This window comes from Cyprinodon variegatus, unplaced genomic scaffold, assembly GCF_000732505.1.
Source record: "Cyprinodon variegatus isolate N-32 unplaced genomic scaffold, C_variegatus-1.0 Scaffold196, whole genome shotgun sequence".
Taxonomy (NCBI): Eukaryota; Metazoa; Chordata; class Actinopteri; order Cyprinodontiformes; family Cyprinodontidae; genus Cyprinodon; species Cyprinodon variegatus.
The window spans coordinates 6,927-19,577 of record NW_015150649.1 but is presented as its reverse complement, the minus strand read 5'-3'; the positions used below and the strand labels follow the sequence as shown (position 1 = coordinate 19,577).

Genomic DNA, 12,651 nt, shown 5'->3' with positions numbered 1-12,651 from the left:
CATGTTATTAGTTTGCTTATTTGGGAGATCATCAGGGACCAAGCGTTTAGGGCACAGAGAACATTAGAAAAATGTCTTCAGAATGGGTCTTTTATTCCACTCAAAAGTTTGAAAAAAAAATAAAGTTAAAAAATATTGTGTAACAGGCTATTTAACAAGGTCAACCTAATATAACTACTTAAAAGACTTACAGAACATTGTGCTGAGCTAACAAAGTGTACACGGCTTAACTTAATACTGACAAAACACAATGCACAGATGGGTTCTTTATATAATAAATTTGGCAAAACCATCTAAACGCCATAGGGAGGACAGAGAATCCATAATAGCAAGAGGCCAAAAGATCTCAATGTCACCTTGATGACAAGCCAGTGGTCTCTGCTGAGATTGCATTGTGCTCCCAAAGCCCTTCACCCTTGGCAATACCTCTTATTCAAACAGGAAGAAGCCAACTTCCCAAACCAAATAACAAATAAAATATATGAAAATTAATAATCAGAGCACATTTGAAATTAACACATGTGCACACGTCATAATTTCATTATAAGGTTAAATGCATTTAAGGTCTAGATAACTAAAATATATACTTTCAAATGCAAACTAACTAAGGTAACTATATTGACTGTTTTATCAATGTGTGACTGAGTGTATCAGGCATATAGGTCATCTTTCCTTGTTTTTATTTCTAAGGGCTTTTTATGCTTTCGCTTTAGTTCATATTATTTTAAGGATCCTCCCAAAAGTTCTATTTTAGTTTAGTCATGTTTATGTTATTTTCTTGTCTTGTGAGAGTAATTGTTCTGTTCCGGTTGAGCTGCTGTAATCTTGTTGTTTTAAATGAAGTTTTCCTGTTATCAGCCTTTGTTTTGAGTTGTCCTCTATTACTTACTACTGCCAGTTTGCTTTCACCCTTCACTGGTGAATACTGATTGGGGTGTCTGTTGTGCAATGCTGTGCCACACCAGTGTTTTACCTAAGATCTAGATTTAAGTTGCTTTTCTTTTAAAGTAAAATTCTACTCACTTAGCATTCTGCCTTTCTGCATATGGGCTCCAAGCTCCAAGCGGTGTTTGGTTTCGTTGTGTCAAAATATATCTATGAAATAGCACTTTTATTGTTTTGTACCAAGAACACATTACTGTATAGTTTTAAATAGAACAGGTTAAAAAATAGGTGGATGCTTGGCTGCTAACTCCATGCTGCTGGTTTGGCTCGTTTAATGGAAAATTACAGAATTGCATTCTTTTCATGCCAGCGTTTTTTTTTTTTTTTTCCTAACCATGGGTGTGTGTTGCACTCAGGCAACTGCATCAATAAAAAACAAACAAACTCCAGAACCATTTTGTGGTTAACATCAAATCAATCTCAGACATAGAAACTGGGTGACAACCTTAGCGCAGACAGTTGTATACAATGCTCATTTTAATCTTGTCTTTTTCTAGGTGAACAAATATAGAAAGTGAAGGAAAATGCATCACTTTTCATGTGTCTTTCATCCATTTCATGTTAGTTACTGTGTGCTGTAGGATATTACTTCACACAAAGTGATATAACAAAATTCCATGTAACATTTATGGTGTTTATATGTAGGGAGCTCCTGTCAGGAGACCAACCCTGCCCATACTTTGGCCTTTTTACTATAACTCAATTTGCATGTCTTTTTTGGAGGAAAATAGAAAACCATTATTATGTTTCTATGGTTTATTTACATGCAGTTGTGCACGTTTTCTCTGTCACATTGTGGCACATTGTGAAAATGTAGACAGGAAAATTGAAATCGTTTTAAAGGGGTAGCCCTGACACATGCCCAGTGTAAAAAAAAAAAGAGCAGAAATAAATGTACAGACACACAAATAAGGCTGCCAACCAATTTAATACCCACAGTGGACATTATTGTTATGTACATTGTTTTTGTTGACATTTTGTCAATAATAATGGCAGACTGCAGAGAACTTGTGGTGCTGACTCCTATAAATTTAACAATGGTTCTCCAAGAGTAAAAGGCTTGCCTTCACTACACTGTCTCTCTGTTTGATTTTATATTGATTTTCCCCTTTAAAGGCCCAAAACACATGAAAGCGTTATCAATATATAATGTGTTCTGAAATGGTTTCTGATTAATAGGTTGGTAGGCTGTCTGTTATTTTATTTGTGACAAACTACACCTATGGAATTGAAGCTTAGGAACACCTATTCCTAAGCTTCACATGCATTTTAAGACATCTCATCAGTCTCTTGTAAAACACACTGAAAATCTAGGAAAAGTGTTAAACAAGCAGCGGATTGTTAGTAATTAGGTAAAAATAAACAATTTTAAGTCAAGTAACCTTACTTTTAATTTTATCTGGTCTAATCTTTTACATCAAACTGTTCAGTTACAACCGTGCAACATTAAATTAATAAATAAATATTTCACATTGGTAAAAAAGTTGTTATTTTTATTATAAAAGGAGAAACACAGCACAACTGAAAAGGTGGTATATTAATTGAGCAAATTTTTCACCTGTTGACTTTACTGTTAGTTTTTTAATTAAACAAAATATGAGTAACTAGATTTATTATGTTCAAAATATTCATTTGAAAGCAATCTGGGCATGTTGCCATTGATTGTATTATGCAGTCACTGAAATAATTTATCTCTTTCAGAGTTTTTTTCTTTTGCTAAGAATGTAACATTTTTTTGTGTTTTTTTTCCAACAATCGATCTGTGACTTTTCTTTGTGAGTTCCACACTTTGCTAGGAGCTGCTAAGAGCTTGGCCGCAGTAGTCTTCTTCTTGAGTATCCTACTACTCCGCAGTAGGATACTCCTCCTGCAGACATGAGCAGTATCATGCATCTGTTGTTATTGTAAATATACATGAAGGGTTTTATTTACAAAAGATTAAGCAAAAATAGAGAGTTTAACACAAAAATGACAAATAATAGGCTTTGCACATAAAATTTCTCCAAAACAAAAGAGGGATCTAGCAGTCTCCTACAACCCTGATGACAGACTGGTTGTGTTTGTTCTCCCCACATTGTCTGTATTCAATGCAGCTGTTTCTGGTTCCATCATTCAGATTGTCTCCTAAGCCTTCTGCATTTACAGTGAGGTCCTGTACCATAATAATCAAATGCATTGGCTGTCTTTAGGAAAAAGGCTTCTCCATCCCAGGGATCAGTCTCACTTTATACCTCACACTGAGATATTCAAGAGATAGCCTTTCCAGAGCCAAGACACCTACAGTGTCTCCTCACGGCCACACATGGAATCTGGATACTATTGTCCAAGGTCTAAATACATGAATCTAATTTCATTAAGAGCCTCGGTATCTGCATCATCCCAGGTTGTTCCACGCTCTTTTGATGTTGTGAACAGGTGAAAAGATTTGAGTCAGCTGATCGTAAATAGGAGATGATGCGGTCTGCTCATGGCATGCACTCTTTGTTATCAGAGAAGTGAGCCACAACCGAACTGTGCCGAGCCCTACTGTTAAGATAGTACTAGATTTATCAGGGTTCGGTTGTGTTTGGCATGGTCCAGTTCAGTTGTGTTCCATTTACACTTAGTGGTTATCTTGGTTATCATGGCTCGGACAATTCTTGGTAAGGCTTCAAAAGGGTAGTATAAACCGGGCTTAATGGCAACACTGGGCCCCAGTGAAGTGATGCAATGATGTTGTTGCACTAATATCCAGTCAAGAGTTTGACTTGTCTTCTTAGTCCTACATAGTCTAAATAAAGCAAGGACTATAAAGTTTTATTCCTACCAAATAAAACTTCACCTCAAATTAATACATTTTGTCAGTTTTATCTGCCTTTTCTCACCTGAAAATCCGCCTGTCCAGCTAGAGCAGTTTGTAACCTTGGCAAAAGGCTCCACTCCAACATTGAGTCTACTTATTAGCTCCCTACCTGCTGTTTCCTTTCACTACCAGAGGGGGAGAGGTTTCCCCGTTCTCCTCCTGAGCTAGCAGCGGCAAGAAACTCCCTTCTCTCCCCTCTCTGGTGCACTAATTCCTCCCATCTCCCACTGTGGTGCCATATCTCCTGATAGGGGAGGGGCAGGCAGCCTCTTTCCATTTCTGGTGCTCTCTCTGCTGGTGTTCTAGAACTGATTTCCTGCTGCTCCTGTGTGAACACCAAGGCAACGTCTTGCCTAGCCCTTGTTGTCCAGAAGAATCAGATTAACCCAGGATGCCTACACTAAAAGCTTTGTTTGACTTTTAAAAGTAAAAAAAACAACAACAAAAACTGCAAGTCCCACCGCAAAAACTTTTCCTCCATGTTTTCTGTCAAATTGTCTCCAGCCCTTCTCCTGCAAGTCAGCAACTGAAATTACTTACTTTTATGAGCTAGATTTATACCCCCCCTACCCCTTCTTATGTCCACTACTCCTACGTGCAAGTAAGAATTGGGACAGTACTACCCTCATGGGAAGAACAAGTTATGGATAGGGCTAAAAAATAAGGCTAGAGGGTGTATTGGGATTGGGACTTAGTGTAATGTACCTCACACTGAGATACTCGGTAGATAGCCTTTCTACTGCCAAGATCCCTACAGTGTTCATGAGATAACTCTCGAAAACAACATGGTTGTGGCGGATATAAACATATGAGATATATCCATACTTCACTCACAACTCAAGTGTTTTAATTGAAAAAAAAAATGCTTTTATTTTAACTGCCATATCTTCATTAAGTGTTTATACTTTCATTATTATAAATTTGACTGTCAATGAAATTGTGTACTTTACAATAAGATACTTGGTAAAACAGGTTGTAAAAAGATTGAGGCTTCAAGCTCAAAGCCCAATATCATTGACACCAGCAGGAATAATTAGTTAACGAATTAAGCACTTAATATATAAATGTCTCAATATTTTTTAGTATATTCAAAAAGAGCGGGAATATGTATTTGTTCCTTTTAAAGATGAATAATTATAACCTTATGTTTTTTGTTACATTTATCCATACTTGAACACTATCAAAGGCGAGGACAAATCTCTGTAATCAATTACTTTACCTTATTTGTATTACTTTCTGTATTGTGGATACATACGAAGGAATCAAAACTATACAAAGTATGTAAGATAATGTAACAAATAACATTTTAAAATGACGTAGCATCCTTCATATTTTCGATTCTCCAAAATACCCTCAATGTTTTTTTTTTCATACTTTGCATGTATTTTTTGTGAGCCTCATAAAATGTACTTAGATTCAGTTAAAATGGTCTTCCATCAGTCTTAAAGTGTCCACACTTTTGACTTGCAGTGTATAAATACATGTGTGGTTATACTTTAAAAGCAGTAAATGAAAAATTTTTGAAAGTAATTTAATTTTCTATATTGTAAAGCTTGAAAATAGAAAGTTCCCAGGTGTCTATGTATACCTTGCAGTAGTGTCAGGTTATTAATTGAATAAAGTGCAGAGGGAGTTTTATTTATTATTGCTGTTTGAAAAAAGGTGAGGTCAAATTTTGGTTCTGTTCAACCTTTTTTTCCTCTGCAGTATATGCATGAGAAACCTTAAATTGCTCCCAAAAATTCTGTTTGGTAATAAATGGTAGTCCCCTTACTGGAACTCTGAATTGTGTAGTTAGTTCAACTAAGAAACATTATCCATGTATGCTCAGGTGTTAACAAATCTTTACTCATTATGCATTGAAAACATTCACCAAACGTACCACATAGTATACCAATAAAAACAAAAATATACAGTATATATGCCATTGCACAAACACACACATATATTCAAATACAGTTTAATAACTAATTACATCAATACATAGATACGATTTGGATTATATTAATGATCTCATTATATTATATTGTATTTTATTGTTTTATATTGAGTTTATAAAAAGAAAGAATGTAATGTTTAATGTCTTTTTTTAATTAATGTTAAGCTCAAGGTCAATGTGTCCAAATCTCTTTTAATTAGAAGCTGAAACAGGCAGATAGTAAAGTTGTTAAAAACCCATTTAGAGCTTTCAGACTCGGTCGTGTATTGATTAGAGAACGAGTCACCAAAGCTTTAAAGTCCTTGAGATGACAAGGCTCCTTAGCCTAGTGTGCAACAATATTTGCTTCTATTTATATTTTTTTTTTTTTTTTCGGTCTTTTATGCTGCTTTATTCAGTACATTAGTACTATACCATTCATTCGTATATTTGAAGTCTAACAAGGACACATCAGAAAGAACTTGGCGATCTATCATGCACTTTTAAGTCTAACTTCTCTTGTTCTCAGCTGCCCTCTACATCTTTAAGTGTTTTCTCTTGTTCGGATAGTTTATCTCTGCAGCTTTTTCCCATGTGAAAAACAGCTACAACCTCTGTTGAGCAGAGTTTAGGCGAACCAACCTGCTCAGTTTCTGTCACAGTTAAAACCAAATCCTTTTATGAGTCTTTTAAGTATCCAAAGTGCTAACATTACATGTAACAATCACTCATGTTTTTACTTCATTTCTTACTGATGTATTACTTTCAGAACGTTTTGAGAAATTATCCTAATAGGCAAGCGGAATTTGAAAGTGTTCTCGATTTTTGCAAATCTAGTTGATAAAAAGAAAATCAAATATTTAAAACCTGACTTGTTCTTTTCAAGTTGTCATAATATAATTGACTCATGAGATAAAGGTCTTCCTGAAAAAGAGTTTTGTGGACTGGTTTAAAAAAAAAAATCATAAGTCCTCACCTTGTTTTTTTCTTGTGTTTTAGGAATCATTGCATTTAAATCTTTCTTTTCTATGTTTTTTTTTTTTTTTTTTTGCAGCAATGTGGACACGGATGAACTCTGTGGTAAGCTGAAGCTGCACTGTCACTTTCCTCTCAGAGAAACACTGGAATGCTATTTGACATTTTGATTGCTGTGACCAAACCCCAGAGGGCCTAAAAACTCTTTTCCATTTCTGCCTTTATCTCTATTTTCCTCTTGCTCTGTAGAGTACTTCTCGCAGCACCTTGGCGAATATGAGAATGTTCTTGCAGCCCTGGAGGAGCTTAATATGTCCATACTGAAAGCAATGGACAAAACAAAGAAGGTAAGACAAAGGAGACAGCAGGAATCCCATAACCACAAGCAGAATAAAAAAATATTTGCATCAGAGTAAAATGCATCTCTCTAAGGGTTTTTTGTCATGTATTTACATGTAATTTTTACTTTATTGCCTGCATGTAAATATAGCCAGGACAATATGCTGGATATTAATGTTTCGTAATTTATGTTTTCTTCAAGCATTTTATTTGCTTTTTAAAAACCAAATAGAGCATATTCCTCACCCTCAAGGTCCTATTAAGAATTAATTGTTTTAAATCACAACAGCAATTTTATTTCTCCTTTTCTTGTCTTTGTCTTTGAAATGTATTAAAGTTAAGATGCTTTAGTGATCTATTTGCACAAGACATAAGACGCATAGTAAAATCAATGGTTTGGAACCATTTTATTGTGCAGTTTAAGTATGATAAAAATCCACTTGATGGCATTTGGCATTGTTTGCTAGAAATAAATAAACCACTGCTTACTTCTTAGCCCTGAGAAGATTACGGCCTAAATCACTGGGTCTAGATCGGAGGTCTTCAACAAGGGGGGGTACTGCATGGGTTTTTTTTTTTTATATTCCCCCGAGCAATTTTTTCCACTACGTGAAATGTCTTTAAATACACATTAACATGAATTCAACACACTGTATTAAACAGATAAATGGAGGCAGAAGATGTCTTTCAGTCATCAATGCACACATTCGGCGACACTCAGGAGCTCTTTCAAGCTGGGCACCGTTTCATTCACAACATCTGTCCCATCAATGAGGAATCAGAATCAGAAATACTTTAATAATCCCAGGGCGAAATTACAATCATTACATTGCCCCATGTGTAATGGAGTGACTATAGGACCAGTTTGATATAACACAATTTCATACAATATATATAATTAGGGGGTCCCTGCTCCATCCCGCCATCAGAGTTTGGGGGTCCTTGGCCTGGAAAACATTGAAGACCCCTTGTCCAAACTGTAGACAGAGTATCATACAGACATGGTGCAATGCTCAGTAAACTGTTCATCTCTACAACCACACAATAACAAAAAAGATAGAGCAGATGAAGACCATAACGTATTTCTCCTCTGATGTTTTTTTTTTCCATTTTTCATCCTTCTGTCCTCCCTGTTTTCTGGGCAAAGGTAAACAAAAAACTATTGTCTCTTTGAAACCTACTAATTTTTACAGTGCTTATCAAGGACATATGATAAAAGGACAACCTTTATTTGGAGTTATTTCTGTCTTCTGTAGCTGTCCAATTAAAAAAAGACAAACAAAAAAACAAAACATGCAAACTAAAGCAAACCAAAAAAAGAACACTGAGGGACTGAGGGATTCATAAAGGGATTTTTTATTGTTCTATAACAGTGGGGTGCCTATGTCTTTTCTTTTGCACAACTGTGTGTCTCCAAACGAAGAGCACCCCCATTCACATATGAAACACACTTAGCATTAAGTTCCAAGCTTTATAGGTTAGCCCCACAAAGCTTTTTTTGCCTTAGAAAACAGATTAGACAATCACCATTTCCACAAGGCCAACAATTTACCTACATCTACTCATAGAAATTTGGATTCCTAAAAGGTGACAGGAAGGAAAGATTGAAGTCCTTACATTTATAATAAAGACAAAACTAATTTATACAAAAGGGATTATCTCAAGGAATCTCTTAACCAAGTTGGCATAAATTGCACAAAAACATTTCTTTATCAGGTGGCTAAAGTTAGTTAACTTCAGCTCAAACTTTTGTAAAGGTGCTTACCGAAATATCCCATAGAAATGTCTCCACTCTCCAGTCCTTTTACTGGTGCTCTGTCAGAACACCATACACTGTCAGATCAGCATACACTTAGGATTTTGTCCAACCTAAATTAATTCAGACTCAATATATATATAAACCACAGCCAATGTTTTTTATGATTTTAAACATAAAAACAAAATGTAACCAAATTTCAATTTCCGCACACAGGTTTTTTACTACTAAAGTATGCTGATCTGACAGAACTGCGACGAGCTGAATTCAAATAGGTAGCATTGTCTTTAATTCAATTCATTTTATATTATATTATATTTTTAAACATGTGTATATTATTTGACAAAATATTTTACCAAAGTTAAAGTTAGAGTTATTGCAGAAAGTTTTTTTTTTTTCTTTTTAAATGTTAATACAATGCTACAAAATTTACTCTCTGCATTTATCCCCTCCCCTTGGGAGCAGTGGGCTGCCATGGTGCAGCACCTGGCGAACAGTTTGGGGTTAAGGGTCTTTGCTCAGAGAGCCAGAGTGGAAGTCTGTGGGAGTGGGGTTCAAACTTAGAACCTCAGGATTCCAAACTCTATGCTCTAACTACTAAGCCAATACCCCTGATAGAGTGAGTTGATAAAACTTAGAAAAAAACCGGCTTGACCTTTTTGTTGAAACTTTTTTGTTGCCTTAACTTTATTTTTGGTTTTTTTTTAAGAGACTTCTTTGAACTAAGTTCTAATATTTTCTCTTTGATTAATTTATTATTAATTTATTATATAAAAAAACAAACTATGATTTTAATAGCACTTACTGTTGTAACTTACCAGGTAATAATGGATATTATTTGTGTTTCCCTCTCCTAGTTACAATTCTGTCTTCCTGTCTGTCTTGTGCCCCCAAACTAAAAGACATGCTCTTTTTTCTAACCACGACTTATTTGTTACTTACATTTTCTTCAATATGCCTTGCTCTTCCCATTGCAACCCTCTCTCAACTTTGAGTTCAACTATTTGCTATCCATCCACTGCATCTAATGTGAACAGATCCATAATTTGTTTGGTCAAATACTTCAAGCTTCCCTGTGATTTACAAAGCATTAATATACAGCATAAATGTCTACATTTAAGCCTGCCATTTATTGCCATTTGCATAGTTTTGAGCGTATGCCTATTGCACAGTCGTTATCTCAATTACTATAAAGCTTTGATATATTATGCAGTCCTGTTATGCCCTACAACACGATTTTATACCACTGTTGAGGTCTTTATGGGCCACTCCTATGTAGAGAAGAATTTTAATTAAAGGGAAAATTTGGGGGTTTTAAGCATTAATTGTCTGTTTATGGTCATTTCAGCACATCTTGAATAGATTAAATTCCAGACTTCAGCTAAGCTTCTGCTGCAATCTGGTTTGTCGCAGCATCTGAATTTTTAGTCTCACAACAAATCAATGTTGAAAGACTCCAGCCAATACGTCCATCTCGTAATCACCAGCGGATCAAACCAATGAGATCCAAGCAGTGTTTTTTTAGGCGGGGCCGGTAGGAATGACGACAGTCAAAAGGGGAATAAATACCCAGCTACACTGGAGGACTCACCTGTCAATACCACAAATGACTCGGTTGTAGCTAAAATAGTGACAATTGCTCATTGAAAAAAAAAGGAGCACAGAGAAGCACTTTGTGCATTTATAGATGGGAAAGATGTCTATGCTTTTCTTCTGACAGGATTTGGAAAAAATTTAGATTTATCAGCTTACTCCGTTGAAACGTCACAATTGGCTGAAAGCATATTATGAGAGGCGGGTGCTAGCTGGAACGTCACCCAATCATCTCAAAGTATTATACTAAATGTCCCTCCTTTTCACAGAGAGACTGAACTGCAGCCATCCCAGATTGATAAAGTAGAATTTAACTCAGTTCTACACATATCAATCTGGCTACTGCTAGGTTAGACTTGAAATAGGACACCCCATAATCAATCATGTCTAAATGTGGTACAAACCAATTTAAAATTACAAAGAATAATCCAAAATGCACTGATGTGAAGACTCTAAAGACCAAAAAAAGAAGCAATTTTTAATCTTAGACAACCGAAACTTTTCTTTCTAATTATTCAAATTGTGTTCTAATAGGCCATGATGATTAAATTTTACTTTTAGATTTAGAAATCCTGAGGGCCTCTGTGACTTTTAATGTCACTGAGTCATGATTTATGTGGTTTGACAGAAAAGAAATGCTAGAAGTCAAGCTAAGTTTGAGCCTTTTAATGATACAAATTAGAGATGCTTGATTCCTCTGACTGCGGTCCTGTATTTTAGCAGCAATTCAGGTGTCTTCTCAGCGTGCGTCCGAACTGGCTCCCTCTGATCTCCCATTAGTGATATTTCCATAACAGAGCCAGAAAGGGCAGGCAATGGCTTACTCATACTCATTAACCACCAGAACAAAACATGCTTTATTGGACCTGTGGGTTAAATAAACATGAAAGATAATAGTTGCTGATTCCCATGTAAAAGCTCCTCTCAATGTAAATGAAACAAAGTCAGAAGAAAGGTTGAAGTTGGAAAGGGAGACAGAAGGATGAACAGCCACTAATGAGGGTAAATTATCAGAGATTAAACAGATGACAGATGTAAGGATAAACCAAAGGGATACTGTAATTAATCTGCATGGAAAACCTTGTTAATTTGTCTTATCAGACACAAATTGAGAAGCTCGAAACTCTCCTCAGCTCTTTACATCCAGTGCTATAGCCTAGTTATTGGTGGGTTTACTATGACCTTCTATTACTATTGAAACTATTACTTAACCCATAGGATAGCATTTGCATGATAAACATTATTCGTTTCTTAATGCAATGTAACCTTTTTATATTTGTAGCCCAGTGAAAAACTATTTCTGCAAAAAAAACAGGGAGAAGATTCAAACAAACGTCACTGAAACAACCAACAAGTTTATGTTTAGATTTTTTTTAAATTGATACTGTTCTTTTTTTTTTTTTTTTAAGAACTCTTTGGTGAAGATCATGAGAAAAATTATTAAATGATTACAACAGTTATGAAAAAAATACTTGTGCAGTGTAGCTATTTCCTTTAAAAATGGGGTATCAAAGTGAGCAGACTACAAATATAACTTTTATTTTCATTTTACTGTACATCTATGTGCAATAAAATTTTACATGTGAGGTTTTAAGTTGACAAAAATATGAACTTAATCTGTTAAAAAGTGGAAATCTGTCCAGGATGTTTCTTGTTGAAGATAGGCACCAGTACTGCAACAACCCTGCATGCTTATAAGGTAATAATTGGTCATTTGAAAGGTTTAAGGGAGGGTTTAAGTTTTTATAAGAATTGACATGCGTAGATATATACCTATAAGCTTTCAAGAGTTAGGGGTTTATAAGTATTGAGAAATACAAATACGTAACAACATAGTAATAGAATAATTAGTTTGAATTAAGCTATGTGACATGGGCAGTATTTTGTTACATGTCATGTTTGAATTTGTTTAATTTCATTTGAATGCAAACTCGGATAGTGAAAAATACAGAACCCAGGAACAGACATGGGAAAAATATATATAACGTGCGTACAAAATACCTACTCACTCCCACAAAATACCAATTCGTTCCCCCAAAATTCAATAAATAAATTAAGTTAATTTGTGGCCATGGAATACTAATTAGTCCTCTAGAAATAAAAACTAATTTGTGCACAAAGTTGTTATCAAGGTGTATTTATTTTTTGCTACAACATACGGGTGCGAACAGAATTCTAAAACATAATCCTTATACAGCACACAGTTAGAGGAACAGAGGAACAAACCAACATGAGGGACAAGGAAAGTCTGATGGAGTTTTATTTTAGGTGTATGATAAACTA

At 35.2% G+C, this 12,651-nt stretch overlaps 1 protein-coding gene across 1 annotated transcript in view; it reads left to right on the top strand.

The window, feature by feature from the left end:
- LOC107087828 (N-terminal EF-hand calcium-binding protein 1-like) overlaps positions 1-7,027 on the top strand; it is a gene marked incomplete at its 3' end in the record, with an annotated part of 18,651 nt that extends 11,624 nt beyond the window's left edge. The window contains exons 4-5 of the mRNA XM_015379612.1: positions 6,760-6,785; positions 6,930-7,027. Coding sequence (XP_015235098.1) covers positions 6,760-6,785; positions 6,930-7,027 — 124 coding nt within the window. The remainder of the gene's footprint in view (positions 1-6,759; positions 6,786-6,929) is intronic.
- Positions 7,028-12,651: the final 5,624 nt, after the last annotated feature.